This window comes from Panthera leo, chromosome A3 (assembly GCF_018350215.1).
Source record: "Panthera leo isolate Ple1 chromosome A3, P.leo_Ple1_pat1.1, whole genome shotgun sequence".
NCBI lineage: Eukaryota > Metazoa > Chordata > Mammalia > Carnivora > Felidae > Panthera > Panthera leo.
In genome coordinates, this window is record NC_056681.1 from 117,938,923 (window position 1) to 117,956,686 (window position 17,764).

The 17,764-nt window shown below is 44.8% G+C and overlaps 1 protein-coding gene across 1 annotated transcript; it reads right to left on the reverse strand.

Moving 5' to 3' along the window:
* Positions 1-606: 606 nt before the first annotated feature.
* Positions 607-17,675, reverse strand: GCKR (glucokinase regulator). Its single transcript, XM_042930340.1, is given in 19 exon segments — positions 607-702; positions 7,937-8,020; positions 8,112-8,209; positions 8,402-8,498; positions 8,872-8,948; positions 9,305-9,402; positions 9,635-9,745; positions 10,400-10,505; positions 10,787-10,817; positions 11,714-11,820; positions 14,098-14,188; positions 15,162-15,215; positions 15,395-15,461; positions 15,817-15,893; positions 16,195-16,254; positions 16,256-16,264; positions 16,883-16,951; positions 17,142-17,298; positions 17,617-17,675. Coding segments are annotated over 19 exon segments (1,548 nt in total).
* Between the last annotated feature and the right edge of the window lie 89 nt (positions 17,676-17,764).

Below are 17,764 nucleotides of genomic sequence, written 5' to 3' on the forward strand. Positions count from 1 at the left end.
GTTGATAATAGATTACTCTCTAGCTTTCTTACCCTCAGAAGTTTGCTTTCTCCAAAATAATGGTAAGTGTTGTACCCAACCATTTATCTCTGGACAATTCTAAATTTTTTTTATTAGTTTTCTTTATTTTTGAGAGGCAGAGAGTGTGTGGTGGAGGGGCAGAGAGAGAGAGGGAGACACAGAATCCGAAGCAGGCTCCAGGATCTGAGCTGTCAGCACAGAGCCTGATGTGGGGCCCCGACTCATGAACCGTGAGATCATGACCTGAGCCGAAGTCGGATACTCAACCGACTGAGCCACCCAGGCACCCCTGTCTCTGGATAATTCTAAAAAATATCTTTAAACCTCTTTAGTTCTGCCTTGAGGTCATATTCCATTGACAATGATCTGACTCTCTGATACTGGAACCACACACAAGTACCAGTTTCCAAACATGCCCAGGTTTTCTTTGGATGTTCCTTCACTCCACCCCGACCTCCTTTTCCCCAAAATTTTCCTAACTGTTGGCCTACTCTGTAATCTCCCCCCAAATAATTCTGGCAGCAATCTGTACCTAGCCTGCTGTTCTAATCTACTTCGACTCTCTCTGTCTTGTTTGGGAATTGCTCATATGTGCTTGTGAATTCCTAGCGGGTGGGGATTCAGACCATAGCCATCTTTGTGACCTCCATAATGCCAGACTGCATCCAGCCTCTCCTCCACCTTGTTCATAACAGCTGAATATCATACACAACTGTACAAGAATTGAATTCACTCGCTATCTTTGTACCATCCAAGAACTTGGCAAGTAAAACAAAACAAAACAAAACAACCTCTGGACTTCTAGAACCGTCCTGCATCCAACCTTGGAGAAATATGACCTTACACCATATCCATTTCACATGTGGGAGTGAGGCTACTGCACATGTTGGCATCATCAACAGGATCATGGGGTACTCTGCCCTCTCCAGTGCTCGAAAGCAGGGTATCTTCTCTGACTTGACCCTGTTCACGGTGCCAAGAAGAGAGAGGAATTTACCCAATGAAAACACAAGGGAAAGAGTTCTGGGTAAAGAGAAGCAGAGAGCCTCTGAAGGACCCTTTCCTCACTTTATGCATCTTGAGCTGCAGACTTAGGAAGAAGCATTTGTGGAGAATGAAAACCAAAAGGATGACACTGAGAAGGCACCATGGGAGTGGTGGTTGAGGAAAGCGGTACCGGTTAAGGATCTAAGGTACAAGGTACATGTCGATGTACAACAGGAAAAGAGAGCTCAGATAGAGGCCCACAGATACTTCGAGGGCATTTATGGCTACCTTTAAAAGGTTGATTACTTTATCCTAAAACCAAAATCTGGGTGCGCGTGGGTAGCTCAATCGGTTAGACGTCTGACTCACAGTTGCGTGAGTTCAAGCCCTGCATCAGGCTCTGTGCTGACAGGGCAGAGGCTGCTCGGATTCTCTCTCTCTCTCTCTGCTCCTGCCCCATTTGTGTGTGCTCTCTCTCTCTCTCTCAAAATAAATAAACTTAAAAAAAAACAACAAATCTGGCTCTTAAAAGTCACCTTACTGCCTGAAAGTTCCAGTGAGCTTCAGAGGTTTTAGTTGGGTACTTCTCAGGCACAAGGGGGAGCCCACTGTCTACTATCAGTCTTATGCATAGCCACTGAAGAGCTGGTATGGGTCTGTGATGAGCAAGGGTGCCTTTGATTTGTCAAAACAGATGACAGCGGAGGTGTAAAACGGACAGACTGAGGTTTCCAGTGTCAGTCGCGTCCTGCCACCAAAGGCTGTTCAGCACCCCCAGGGTTCCTTATGTTCGTTCCCCTTACAAACTTGGACAGGGGATGCAACTCTCACTTCAGGGTCTAATGTGTGGATGTAGTTTTCATTCTAGTGACAAAGATCCTGTCACGCCTAACAGGGACTCTTTTTCTGAGTGGCCTATGTTGGGGGCACAACTTCTTCCCTTTTCCTCTGGAATTAGCTAAATTCCCACCTCTCCCCGTTTGTGTGATTCTATGCGGGAGCAGCACGTACATGCACGTGCGTGCACATACGCACCTACATGTGTGTTGGGGGGTGGATACAGAGATGCTGGAGTAAGGTCTGGATTAGTGGCCAATGAAATGGGCTTGGGAGGCAGGGGGAAGTAAAGAAACAAACCTGCTGTTGAGACCAACCCATGCCACCCATCTTGTCCCACCTCTAATTTATTAACTCGGATCTACTGAGTTTGGAAGATTAACTTTCCAAAACAAGGCATTTAGTTTTATTTCTAGAATCAGAACATGCCAGTGAAAGCGGGGACCACTGGGTCAAAAGTAAGAACTACCCCCAAACTTTCCCCACCCTGGGCTGCGGGTGGCCCTGGGATTGGGCCTCTCCTCTCACCGCAAGTGCTGCTAGCCCAACAAGCCTCCGTGGGCTTCACTTCACTTGCCCAGAAACACCAGTTCACTGCAGGGCAGGCTCTAGGCTTGATGATGTTGGAAATCAACATTCTCACCAAGGGAAAACAGGAAGGAGAAGAAGACCGTATGTATATTCTCCTATGTGTATATATAAGTACATATGTGAAAAGAACATATACAGTTAACCCTTGAACAAGGGTTTGAACTGCACAGTTCCGCTTATATGTAGATTCTTTTCTTTAAATACACTGTGGTACTGTAAATGTATTTTCCATATGATTTTCTTAATATTCTTTTCTCTAGCTTACATTATTGTAAGAATACAGTATATAATATATATAACATAAAAAATATGGGTTAATTGACTGTTTATATCATCAGCAAGGTTTCTGGTGAACAGTAGGCTATTAGTGAAAAGTTTCTGAGGAGTCAAAAGTTATATAGAGATTTTCAACTGCATGGGTTGTCAGTCCCTAACCCCCACATTGTTCAAGGGTCAACTGTATTTCCTTGTTCTTTCTACTGAAAAGGCCAAGAGGCAAAGTCATCAGTAGCAGTGAGCCTACCCAGCACCTAGGTTTCTAAATACAGCAGTACCCACTTATCCACAGGATAAGTTCCAGACCCCCCAGTGGATGCCTGACACCATGGATAGTACTGAACCATATGCATACTATGTTTTTTCCTATACATACATACCTATGATAAAATTTAGTTTATACATTAGTCACAGTAAGAGATTAACAATAACTAATAACAAAATAGAACAATTGTAATATACTCTAATAAAAGTTATGTGAATGTGGTCTCCCTCTCTCTCTCAAAATATCTTACTGTACTATACTCATCCTTCCCCCTTCTTGTGACAATGTGAGATGATAAAATGGCTACGTGATGAGATGGAAAGAGGGGATCACACAGGCATTGTAACGTAGCGTTAGGCTACTACTGACCTCCTGGCAATCCGTCAGCGGGATCATCTGCTTCTGAACTCTATTTGATTAGGGTAAAGGAAATGGTGGAAAGCAAAACCACGGAAAAGGGGGGACTGCTGTACCAATCCCCACTGACAACCACCGGGGCTCCTTGAAAATTACTGATTCCAGCCAGGGCTGGAACCAAGGAAAGTACAGGCTGAACCTGGGACATTTCTGTACTCCTACATAGATTGGGTACACAATTGTCCATACACACACACACATAAATAATAATTAAGAGATTTAGAAACTGAAGTGATTTCCAAAATGTCTTGTTAAGCAAAAACACAAGGCACAGAAGACTATAATATGCTACCCTTTGCATATGAGAAAGGTAATTTTTTTTTTTCCAAAAAGAAACATAGATGGGGAGCCTGGGTGGCTGAGTCGGTTAAGTGTCCGAATTCAGCTCAGATCATGATCTCACGACCTTTGAGTTTGAGCCCCGTGTCAGGCTCTGTGCTGACATAGCTCAGAGACTGGAACCTGCTTCGGATTCTGTGTCTCCCTCTCTCTCTCTGCCCCTCCCCCGCTCACACTATGTCTCTATTTCTCTCTCTCTCTCAAAAAAATTTTTTTAAACAAAACACAGCAAAGAATGTTCAAACACTAATGGGGATATGTCACAAGGACACAGGGGCCAGCTTGAATAAACTCTCATTTTGAACATTAAAATCAATAATGACAGGAATGAATTAAAACACATTTAACAACAACAAAAAATTAATGAGTCCATACAGAGTCTAAACAAATATAGATGAGTGGGAAGAGAAGAGAAAGATTTTCTTTCCAGAAGAATGTCAACTAATAAATGTAGAAATAAGGTTAGAAATAGAAAATCACCATTTTAAAACCACCATAGTAATAATTGATTCAACCAAGAATCACCAGTGCATGCTAAAACCATTGGGTGAAAGATTGCTAAGGAACAGGATACAAAGAAATCTGATACTACCTTGAGTAACTGATCAAACATAGCATCACCAATAAAGAGACTAACTGATATCAGGTGCCTCCTAATGTGATAGGCTGATAAAAGATATCAGTACTCCTATGCAGTACGCCTGCCAAAAAACTTCACCTGAATATAATGAAGAAACAATCAGGCAAATCCAAGGTGAAGCACATTCTAAAATCAAATTGGTCCAGATTTCTATGCTATCAATGTCATAAGGGACACAAAAAGCAGCTAAAGAACTCACGTAGAATAAAGGAAACTAAAGAGACCTGATGACTAAATGCAGTGCATTATCTCTGATTGAATCCTAGGCCTGTAAATAAAAATAATACAGGGAGAATTGGGGAAGTTTTAATACAGTCTGCATGTTAGATAATAGTATTCACTGTCATTTTCCTGAGTGTGATAATTATATTGCAGTTACGTATGCAAATGTCCTTGTTCTTAGGGGACACAGTAATTTATGTCAATTGTCATCATATCTCCAAGTATCTTTTAAATAATTCAGAGGAAAAGAGGGATGAAACAGATGTGGTAAATGTTAAAGACTGGTTAATCTAGGGAAAAGAGTATGGGTGTTCACAGTCCTATTTTTGCAATTTTTCTGTAGGGTGGAAAATTTTCAAAATAAAAGTGTGGGAGGAAAAAATGTGTGGGAGTTTACATCAAAAATATTTCTGCAACTAAAGATTTACTAATGGAAACCTCCTTATTTCAAACAATTGCTATACATTTAGAAAGATACAAACTGGATTCAAGCAAAAGACAGAAGCCATAGACACGCACACAAAATATTGCTAGATGTGACTATCTAAAAATTTAAATCATCTCTACATCAAAAACATAGAAATAAAAAATAGTAATAAACTAGGGGAAAATATAGAACAGGAAAAAATGGCTGCTATCCTTGCTATATACACTCCCTCTTATAATTAGTAAGAAAAATAGACACTTCTAAAAGAATGGGTGAATATTCCCAAAAGGTATGAAGAAGTCATTCAAAAAAGAAAAAAAATTCAATGGCCAATATATACTTTTTTTTTTTTTTTTTTTTGAGACAGAGACAGACAGAGAGCAAGCAGGGAAGGACAAAGAGAGAGAAAGAGAGACAGAATCCCCAGCAGGATCCCCACCGGCAGCACAGAGCCTGACACGGGACTAGAACCTAAGAACCATGAGATCATGACCCCAGCGCAAATCAAGACTCAGAAGCTCAACTGACTGAGTCCCCCAGGAGCCCTTTAATCTTTTTTTTTTAATATAATTTATTGTCAAATTGGCTTACATACAACACCCAGAGCTCATCCCAACAAGTGCCCTCTTCAATGCCCATCACACACTTTTCCATAGTCATCAAAGGAATGTGAATTAAAACAACACTGAGTGCTTTTTGTTCTGTTTCGCTTTCTTTGCTGATTAGTGAAGATTAAAAAGAACAATGCTACCCAGTATTCAAAGGGTATGGGGGAACGAGCAATTTTCTACTTTGTTTACAAACCTTTTACATCACTTTGACAACCTGTATCCAAAAACCTTGGAGCGCCTGGGTGGCTCAGTCGGTTATGCATCTGACCCTGGCTCAGGTCATGATCTTGAGGAGGTCCAAGAGCTCGAGCCCCATGGAGCCCCAAGTCGAGCCTGGGGTCAGGCCCTGTGCTGACAGCTCAGTGTCTGGTGCCTGCTTCAGATTCTGTCTCCCTCTCTCTCCGCCCCTCCCCTGCTTGTGCTCTCTCTCTCAAAAAATAAACATTAAAAAAAATTTAATTAAAAAAAAAGCCTTAACATCTTACACACCTTTTGGCCCAGTGATTCCACTTTTGACGTTCATCCCAGGGCTTATCCTCACGAAACAGTCAAATACATGTAGAAGGATGTTCAGTGCAGTATTTTGATTAAAGCCATGATACGGAAACTATCTACAATGTCTAACAATGGAGGGAAAAGTGAACAAATTATGGTACATCCATACAGCAGGATACTACATCAACATTAAAAACAATGATGTGGATATAATTGTGCAGAAAGGTGCTCATAATTTTCAATGAAGAGAAGCAAGTTAAAAACAGCATGTCAAATATGGTCCTATTTTTGTATAAATATACTTACATTTGCATAAAAAGTCTAGAGGGACATTCTCCATAATTTGTCTAAGTGGTTTTTGGGAAGAAGGCTGTTACGGATACTTTTATCCTTCTTTTGATTTCTGTATTCTCTAAAGTTTTTACAATGAAAATATTGCTATTTTAATTACAATTTTCTTTAAAAATACAGATACCTTTCAAAAGATCACAGGTTAACACTCTCTACTGTATCCCCTAACCCTGGAATAGTACCTGGCATGTGATATGTGTATAAAAAATATTTGTTGAATGAAGAGTAAAAGAATCTGGCTCAACTCACGGGTATGGCCAAAGTGTATATTGTACAGCGAAACCAACCATGGACTTAGAGTCACAAGGCTGGGGTTTCAGTCCTGACTCTGCTTTAGTTGTGTGGCCATGATTACAATCCCTTAATCTCTTAGTTTCAACTTCCTTATTTGAGCCATGGGGGACATTAAACATACATCCTTTAGGAGACTGTTATAAGAACTGATATTATAAATGAAATACTTTGCAAAGTGCAGAGGCCTACATGTGTATTAGGTATGATGACTGTATAATAAACCGTGTAAGTGTGGAGAGGTATATCACATAAAGGAGGAGCCTAGACAATGTGGGTTTAATCAGAGAAGACTTCTTAGAAGATGTGAGATCTCAAAGGAGACAATGAATGTGGAAGGTATGCCAAAAAGTAAAGATGTGACGAATGAACAGCATTTGGAAGGGAAGATAAAGATACATGTTGGAAGCAGCATGGATCCCCTGGCTCAGGGGGAGAGGGGCTTCTGGTGAGCTCTGAGTACAGGTAAGGCAACATTCCAGCTGTTGTCTGCTCAAGTTAGGAAACTTCCTGGAGGAGGTGATCTGAATAATGGATGAGACCATGGCTCTCTAGGGCAAACCTTCAGGGCTCTCTTTGGGCCCTGTGGATGGTAAACAGGTATTGAGTGAGAAAATTGAGGGCTAGAGATGTAAAACTGCTTTCTTTCTTGGGCCACAAAGCACAGCTGAACTGACACCCAGATGTCCTGATGTCCACTTCAAACTCTAAACTGCAAAGCGCACCCAGGGTGATTATTATTTCTGTGGTTATCATCATGGGTGTACCAGATTCTAATTTTACTGGTAAATAGGATCCGTATCAATGTAATATTGCCTGCAGTGAATTCAGCATAGTAAACTTGCAAACCTATACCATAAAGACTTTTGTATAGTGAGGATGACTATGGTATTGACAGTGAACCTGTAACAAAGGACCAATGAGTATCTGTCAAGTGATTGGTGGTCTGGCCTTTTTTGCATTTTTCTTTTTTGAATATTTCTGGAGAATACTGAGCCACTGCCTTGGAAACTCTGACCAGTGACCTGGTAGCCCAAGAACTTGCCCAGCTGGCTTTGTGGGAGTCCAACAAAGCTTTCTACCCACTAGCCTTGAGTTTTCTAATTTCTGGAATCCCTCCTCCTCTGAGTTCTTTTCTATAGATAATACTTTCTCATGCTCCATACCTGGATAAAGTGCCCTTCATATTCGAAGAAAAGCAGTGGCCACTTGATACTGATGATGGAGGGGAAGAGTTTCTTCAGAGGGGTCTGGAGAAAGAAAGAGGAACAGAAGAAGATCTCCAGGAAGGCCTTGCTGTAAGTGCCACCCAAGGTTCCCTCCTAAAGGCTGGACCCTCACCGGCAGGGACTGCCCCACAGTGCTATGTGCCAAGGCCTGGATGTTGGCAGTCTTCTCTCTCACCTGCTCCACCAGCGTCTGCACCTCCATGAGGTTGTCTAGAAGGGGAGGGCACCGGAGTTGAAAGGCTGGCTGTTCAGCTGTTCTTCCCGTTACCCTGGGGTCCAGTCAGGACATATGCCCCTGTCCCTGCCTCTGAGCAAGTGCCTTAAGACCCAGAAAAACGACAGTTCCTGAGTCACTCCACTGCCTCCATCTACTCACCCCACTGCTCCCATCTTCCCTCTTACCATCCAGGGTAAAAATGAAGACCACAGTGTCAATTTCTGTGAGGGATGGCAAGATGGAAGTCAGGAAGTCCTCCTGGGAGAAGGAGAACTGGGGACCCTGCGCAGAGGAAGATGAGAGTTCCCCCCATGAGAAACTCCAGCACATTGGTTTGGAGACTGCAGAGAGCCTCAGAGGACCTTTAATACAGTGTTCTTGTATATAGATGAAAGGTTCAAGGAGGTAGTGTTTTGCCCAAGATGATGCAGCAAGTTGAGGGAAGAGCATGGGACTAGAGCCAGCTTTAGAGGGCGAATCCAGAGCCTTCCACCATCCCTGTGCTTCCCCAAAGACTCCTGACCTCTAACCCATATTCTCTTCTCTGGATGACTACCATGTTGTACTCCCCGACCTGTCTCCACCATTCCTTACTTCCCACTCCCTGCTCACCAGTCACCTTCACAACCTCTCCCACATCCCATCATCCTCCCACCTGGCTGATGAGCTCAGCCTTCTGGTTAAACATATCACTGTGATCACCAATGAGAAAGCCACGGACATCTCGGAAATCTGGAAAGTTTAAGGACGGAGAGAGGAGTAATGGGCTTTATGGGAAAGAAAGGTTCCAGACTTGGGGGGGGGGGCGCAGATGTTAATGGGGCTTGGAGAAAAGTGGCAAGTGGGGTGTAGGATGAGGTGTAGCACACATGAGAGGCCACAACTAAAGCAGGGCTGGGAACTGAGGGACCAAGGCCGGAGTAGGGGTTCAAAGGAAAGAGTATTTGACTGAAATGCCTATTCAGATAGAAAAGAATGGACATTGAATGAGGAACCCTCATGGGTTGGGAGTAGGAAAGTGTTTCGATAGCAGACCAACTGGTTTGCATCAGGAGGAACCAGGAAGAGAGTCTGGCCTGGGGTTCCACCAGCACCAAAGGTGTGGATGCACTCCACTCCATCCATGATGGCAATGATGCCAAGGGTCTGCCAACCAACAAGGTACACTCAGCCTTTTTTCTCCAGGCTGAGAATGGGCCAGAGGTAAGGACATGAGAGATCACAATAAAAAAAAAAAAGAAGAAAGAAAAAGCCAGGGATCAGAGAAAGATGCGTATGTCAGAGCACAGGACTAAACCAACAGAAAGCCTGCCATGACCCTCCACCATGCAGATCTGCTACCCTCACCATGTTAACATGTGTTCTAAGGACATTCCCCACCCACACCACTTCCCCCCTCCAAACACATTTCCACACACCTGGTGCTGGCTTGCTTCATCAGGGTGGCGCTCTTAGGGCTTTGGCTATAGGTCACCTGATGAGACCGCTCAAATGTCCGCAGGATTTCCAGAAGGCATCTGGGAGAAAGGCTAGCAGTTCCCAGGGTGGGCCCAGTGCCCCCTCAGAAAGTATGAGTATCACCCCTGCCCAGGGGAAGGCACAATTCCCTTAAAACTAAGTTCTACTGGCCCTTCATGGAAGTGCAGTGAGTGGACCCCGACAGCATTCCAGAAGGGCAGAAAAAGTTTCAGTGAGCAGAAAACAAAGACCAGACAGAAGGACAAGGACATGGGAGAAGGATAGGATCAGAGTTGGTGAGAAGGTAGGTGGAGAGTCTGGGAGCCAGGCCAGAAACCCTGGTAAGGGAAGAAGCCCCCAGCAGAATGAGCTCTTCCTGCCTGATCTGGACCATCCCTAAGTCACAGACTCTCCGAAGCTAGGTTAGTTTTGGATGTCCCAGGTGGGTTCAGGGATTAGGTGCTCCAGGTGGGCACAGGGATTAGTGGGCCCTGAGGAATCCAGGGTCCACTGGAAACAATCGAGACTCTAGGACTGCGTGGTAGGAACAGTGGCATCCCCAGGCCAGCTCTTTTCCCACGGGAGGAGCGGTGGCGCCTCTCACCCTTGCTGCCACTAACCAGTCTCTGAGTCCGGACCTGCCACCCCCCAACCTGTACCATCCCACTCCCTGCCTGACTCTGAGCTTTCTCTTGTTCAGATCTTCCCTACCTCTCTGACGCTGCAATGCCCCCTGGTCCACAGTCTTGTGCGCTGCCAGTAACAGGGTTTCCAACAGGATCTTGGTAGCGTTTCTACCTTTCATCCAGGATGACCCACTGAGGCCCGGGGCTGAGGAGGTGATGACACCCAGGAGGAATTGGGGAGGAAGGAGAATCCCCGAGCTCACTAGTTAGTGATCACTGGGCACGCAGTCTGGTTAGTGACTCCCGGGCATGTGCTCTAGTTAGTGGCCCTTGGGCATGGAGTCTAGGTAGTGACTCTTGGGCATGCAGTCTGGTTAGAGGCCACTCGGCATGCATATGGCAGTACTGGTGGTGCTCAGTATGCTATGAGGAGTGCTGGGTTGAGGGCTTAACTGAGAGAAGGAGAAGAGAGAGAGTAAGGGCCACCTCTGGTCATTTCTATGGTACATTCAGGACTCTGAGGAGGAAGCCACAGGGACTGGATGTCCTGCTAGCTGGAGATAAGCGTTTTTCACTGAGGGTCTTTTTTTCCCCCCAAGAACTTTCTCCCCACTCAAGGCCCCATTTTTTAAAGAGCAGTTTTTCAATGCAAACACCACATTTCATGTTCTTTGGACAGATCAATGAAGCAGCCATTGTAATGGTCCAGGTAGGTAACACGACACACCAAACATAAAGAGATTATTGCAAAAAGCAGGACAAAGGCAGTGTCTGAGAAAAGGAGATTAAAAGCAATCAACTGCAGGCAGGAGAGGGGAGCTCCTGAGAGATGAAAGATATGGCACTCACATGTGACGTGGGGTTCCTGCCTTCCCATCTCACCAAAGGAAGAGCAAGGAGAATGTCACAGCCATGCCCGTCACAGGCAGGGAGGGGCAGTGACAGCGATTCAGCCAAGGCTCCTGCCAAGTCAAAGTGAGTATAGACGATGCCGGTGCCATGCATCCTCGATGCAGAGAAAAAGGCACAGGAGCACAGGAGGCTTGGAAGGCCCACTCAGTTTTGGAGAAGATTAGAAAGCAGAAGAATGAAACTGAATGCCATATTTTTTAAAGCCCATCTTTGAAATTAAAACACAAAAGAACAACTCTTTCTACTGATAGATGAAGAAGAGGTTCTTCAAACAGGAAACTGCCCTAGATGGCTTAGGTATTTGATGATGACTGATTTAAGAGGCAGGGTCAGGATGGAAACACATCTTAAGGTGAACAAGGAAAGGGGAAAATAGGATTTGCTTTACAACATTTTAGTTGACACACAACGCCAGGAATTCAAACCAGATGTAACAACCTAAAATTGGAGGCATTTGGGAAGTGGCAAGCATTCCCTAGGTGGGGGTGGGGAGGATCCTACCCCAATTGCAGGATTGAGCACAAAAGCTTCCTGTTTCTCTTGCAGTTTCTGCATCCGTTCTGCTACTTGTCAGAATGTCGAACGCCAGTCTTCAATGGGGTCATTTCCGGGGCCCACAGAGAGACAGAGGTGGGGAGGTTATCTGTAAGGATCTCAACGAAGGGCTTCAGATGGGAATCAGGATCAAAGACCACATTGAGATTGGGGTCCAAGGACAACAACCTCCTAGAGAGGTGTGCTTTAGAGCTCTTAGGGGCGCTGTGTCCCTGAACCCCAAGGACAAGGGTTTGTAAAACATTCAGCGATTTAATCCCAGAGCATAGCCAACTCTCAAACCTAAAACTCCAGCCTGAGACCAGAACTTTCTTGTATCCTGGTCCTTGCACATGTTCCACTGTCATGACCATACTACCCACACTCTCTGTAGGCCCCTGGAGGAGTACCTATCATCAGAATGTCAAAATTGCCACCTTATTTTCAGTCGTAGGGTCCATCAGAAGCCCTTCCCATTTCCGGAAATATATTTGGGAAATCTCCCCAAATAGCAAACCCCTCACTACCTGAGGGACAAGACAACAGTTCCTCCTGAAGGAACCCAATTACAAGGTATGAGGCATAGCACCTAACAGTTGGCAAACATACCTTTAATAAATGAATCCTGAAGAAAACAATGTGCTAATGGGACAAGAGAGTAACAATCTTGTTGGCTGCGTAGGTGTAACCATGGAATCTCTGAAGAATGGGGATCTTCTGTAGTTGATCTCTGCTTGTCAATTCTGCTAGGGGATAATTAGCAAATCACCTATTGTGGCAGGAGCTCAAAGAGTTACCTTTGAGTTCTCCCTAACCTCCCCTTATCATCCCAACCCTGCAAAAATTCTACCCCTTCTTGAACTATTTTTACATTTTTTCATCTGTATTTCTTCGAGGGCAAACAAGTTTCACATATTACATACCCATTGTGTTAAGTGTTTCCTATCATTTGTCCTCAAACTACTTCTGAAACTCCTCTCCCAGAGAGAGGAGACAGTGTTCACTGGGTGGTTTAAAACCGAGATTCTTAAACTTGGCTAGTCATCAAAATCACCTGGGGAGTTTTGTTTGTTTGTTTTTTAAACTACCCATTTCTGAGTACCACGCCCACCCTGAGAATCAGCTTCAGGAGTTCTGGAAAGGAGCCCGAAAATCTGTATTTTTAAAATGCTTCCCAGACGATTCTGAAGATCAGCCAAGTTTGGGAGCCACTGATTTAAGGAACAACTGGAAGATCTCCACGCCTACATTGTTTGAAATCCTTCATTTCACTTAGTCACAGTGCCTGAAATTAGCATCATTTGCCGCAGATACATTTTTGGTGAAGGAGAGTCCTCCATTAAAAGGATCAGGGTTAAAAGTATCTCAGACTCATTTATATGTTCATACGAACTACACTACAAGCCTGGAATCTAGGAGTTGAGAAAAGGGCCTCAGAAAGAACCCAGCTGTCCCTCCCTCCAAGACCACCATTGAATGTGCAAAGCTGCTTTTGAGGAATCAACAAGCCTTCTCTGGAATGCTCCAGAGAAGGAAGCCTTCAGCTTCATCAGGGCGTCCACTCCAAAGGTTAATTTACAGAGTTCCCCAAACCTGCCTGTGCACCAAAATCTCCAGGGATGTTTTTAAAAAATAGATATTTCGGGGCCTTACCCCAAACCAACAACATCAGAGCTCTCACACAAGGGGCTAAGAATCTACTTTCTTAATCCTTTAACACTGTCAAGGCAGCACATTCACAGAACCACCTGAGCACTATTGGTTTCCTATGCTGACCTTCTCTGAGATCAAAGTGACCATTCACCTAGAGAATAAGAGGGAGGTGATTTGGTGGCACAGAGTTCTCAGGAAAGGGGAACCGGGTGAGGGATTTGAGTAGCCAGAGGGGACTGAAGGGGTGCCCAGAATGACAAAAGAGAATGGATGCTAAAATAAGGGAGCTGGGCAAAGGGAGTCAGTACCCAACACTCCTTTGAAAAGACACTTGAAAGAAAGTACAGAACTTTGTGGTATGCATTTCCCTGACCCTATTATATCTTCTAGCCCTTGTTTTCCTTGTCTCTTCCCTCTCTGTTTTGAATGCATCCTTTATTGGATTTTGTGTGGTCTTTGTAAGCTGCTTTTAATCTTTTCTGAAACAAGAGAATAAATCAACCAACTGACCAAAAACACAAAAATAAAAACCAAAATTCATAAGCTTAGGGACAGTCTATATTTACTTTAATATTCTGAGATGTGACTAATGAGACCTTAAAAACCATGCCCTCACCTTTGTGGATTTTGGCAGGGCTCCTCTCCGCCTCCCCCTGGGGGGTTGGCCAATCATCACCTTTCATCACGGAAGGCTCACCTGGCCATGTTCACGGGGTTGAAACCTACCAGGACTGGCAAGATGGTTGGGTTATCCATGCAGTAGTCCATCTGGCCCGCCACAAAGGGAGCCTGATGGTAGGGAGAGAAAAATAGGCATGATGAGAGGGGTTACTCTAGTGTTGCCCAAGGCCCATGTGCATCAGAATCCCCCAGAATGCTTGTTAGAAACGCATATTCCCAGGCCCAGTTAAGATCTACTGGATCCACATTTGAAGGGAAAGCCCAGGGCCTGTATTTTTAACAAGATCCCCCAAGGATGTCCTCTGCATGGTAAATTTTGAAAACTACTCAACTAAATCGTATGCTCCTTAAGCTCAGTGTCCTGCCCTCCTTGTGTGCCTCCTTCCACATCGGGCATCGCTGAACTCGTTTCTGTTTAGTGAATTGTTAGAATCAGCTGCAGTTGTGAGGGAAAATTTGGGTCACCTAGTCCAGTGCTTCTCAAACAGGCTACCTGGGAATCTTGTTAAAATGCAGAGTCAGACGCAGTAGGTCTGGGGTGGGACTTGAGATTCTGCATTTCTAGCAAATCCCAGGAGATACTAATGTCGCTGTGTGAAGACCATACTTAAGTAGCAAGGGACTGGTCCAGGGGTCAGCTCTTTCTGTAAAGAGTGAGAGAGTAAGTATTTTAGGCTTTGTGGGCCCTATGATCTCTGTGCAATACTCAACCCTACCGTTGTAGGGTGAAGTAGTCATAGATATTACGTAAACACAAACAGCTGTGTTTCAGTAAAACTTTACTTACAAAAACAAGCAGTGGCAGGATTGACCTGCCAGGGTAGTCTGCTGACCCTGGGACTAGTCCATCTATCTTGGTTACTGAACGGATTGATATACAAGTATTCTGAAATAGGATCCTTTTCCCATTGTCCCACATTCATACAACTGGGTCTTAATTAGTGAGAGTAAAATCAAAATTCCTTATGCAAACCCTCTCTGTTGTCTAGCACCCACTTCATCAATCTATTTTCCATGCTATTCTATTCCCACTTCCTTTCTCCCCATAGGATAGATCCACCCAGCCTGTCTTCACACCCACAAAGAGTCCCACCGAAATGCCAGTGACAATCACCCTCTTCTTCCCAGCAGCCATCTAGGAGAGGAGGATGGGTGAAGCAGTGCCACCAGGAGGATTCTAGGATGCAAACCTATCAGGTGGGAATGTCAGGGGCAGGACTGGGGAAGGGAATGGGCTTTGGCTAGATAGGGGCTTTCGTGTCATCATGAGAAGGAACAGAGGTCTCTGGTTGATTCTTAGTGGAAGACACAGACCTTCTTTAGTTCCTCAATCCCGTGCAGAGCACTATCTTCTGCCCCCTCCCTAGATGCCACCACAGGCCTAAGAGGACAGACTCAAGGTCAGTGGCACTGGTTTGGAAGTAGAAGCCTATGGTATATTAGGGCAGGCTGCTTTGAGAGAAGGGAATGAAGGGAAAGCTACCATTGACTGAACACCTACTCTTTGCTTGGCACCATAACAGATACTCTATAGGGCTGAAAAACTCAAATACCTACAAAGGCAAGTCATATAATTTAAGTATGTGAAGGCAATAAGTGTAAGGCAATAAGAAACAATGGGGACCAAAGCAAACTGGATACAATCTCCATCTAAAAGCCTTAAAATTAAATTTCTAAAAAACACTATCCAGGCCAAGCAAAATATTCATAGACCAACATAGACCAATTTGGCTTACCTGTCACCTCCTGCAATGAGGTAGGTGTAAAGAGGTTTCTGTCCTAAACCTTTCTGACAAAGCAAAGGAGCAATTATCTTGGATTTTCGACACCTAGAGAGTAGAGACTGTGTAAGGATTCTCTCAGGTCAGTGCTTAAGCCAGTACTGCCTGGAAGCTGGCACTTAAAACGCTACTTGCAGATGATTGATTGGGGGTGGGGGGAATGGGCTGTAGAGACAGAAGATATGGGGCTCCATATGGGGTGAGATCCAGCTTGGAAGAGAGGGAGCCAGGGCTAGAGGGGTCCACCTAGGAGCTTAGCTATGATTAGCTTTGTGGTCCTGAGGGTCACCCCAAGAAGGCAGGGGGAGGAAAATCAGGGATAGGGGTACTCACCGACATGAGGAATGCCATCCTGCCAGAGGTGCCCCCTCCACTCAACACCACCAGCCCCCCCCTCAGGCTCCTGAGAAAGGAAAAATGCCTATGTCACCATGGCCTAGCTCAGGTTGGGGAAGCATGTTCTTTTCTTTGTCAGTAGCAGAACAGGAATTAGGGAGTCTTCTTAAGCCTCTTATGACAAAAGTGAACAGAACATAAGCAGTACGATGTGGCAGAAAAAATCCTGGATTTGAGAAAGAAACTTCAGTCTGCTCCTAACTCTGGCTTAGCTACTTATTCAAACCCTTACTTATTCCAGAAAGGACCGAGCAGCTTGGTCATCAACCAATCAATCAATCAGTAACGCAGCGCTACCCAGCAATTATTAGCTGGATATATTTGGGCAAGCTACTGTGATTTTGTTTTCCTATCTGGAAAAAAAAAGGAGACAATCACACTAATTTCACAGGTTTTTGCAAAGGTGATGAGTGTGAAAGTACATGGTCAATTATAAAGTATTATGCAGATAATAGTTATTTTAATTACTGTGGATTAATAACATGACAATAAAGATCTCAGGGGGAGGACTGGGAGAAAGGAGAACTGAGATCTAGCAAAATAGAAGTGGAGGCCAAAAAAAAAAAAAAAAAGAGAAAGGTGGAGAGAACAGAAGTTCAGGTGGGAGCAGATGAAGAGTCAGTACCTTCAGCACTTCCTGAACTTTTCCAGCCACTTGTACCATGGTGGTCAGAATTGATTCACTATACAGTCACTATAGGGAATACGCAGGAATCAGAAGCCAAGAAAAAGAGAATGGATTGGGATGGGGGAGAATGAATGTTGCAATGGAGGGGCTCTCAGGGTTTCAAATATTAAGGACTATGGTCTCAGAGAGCAGAGGTTAAGGTGCGGTTGGGGTTGGTATCTCTATTTTCAGTGTCCAGGGAATGGGTCTGGGTCACCTGGTACGTGGGCATGACTTGCCCCTTCTCCTGGAAGATCTCAGCATCACATTGCCCCAGCAATCGAACAATTTGTTCAGCATCTGCTCTGTCCAGGTCCTGGGTCAGTGGGTTTGACTTCTCTGTGGCTGGCAGGGGCTGCCTCATACCCAGACAACTAGAGGGAAGGGGGCACAAAGATACAGGCAGGAAGCCGAAGCCTCATTCATACCTGCTGATCCAGAGGTGGGAGTGGCAGCAGTCGCAGTACTTGGACACAGACACACACACACACACACACACACACACGCACACACACACACCACCCAAGGATTTAGCCTGCACTTGGTACTCTGGGCCTATAAGGGAAAGAAGATCAGGAAGGAAGATGGGAAGGAGGAGGGAGAGAACAGAAACCAAGGGTGGAGGAAAGTCCAGAAAAGAAATGATTCTAGGAATCAATGCAGAAGACCAACATGGAGAAGGGGGTCTCAACTCCCACTTGCCAGGCTCTGGGGTCTCAATCACATGTTGAAACTGTTTTGTGCCCGGCATGGTTGCACGCTGTGGACACCCTGTCATACCTGCCTCTTCAGCCACGCAAATCTTTCTGTCACACTAACTCGGCTTCCAGCTGGCAGGGC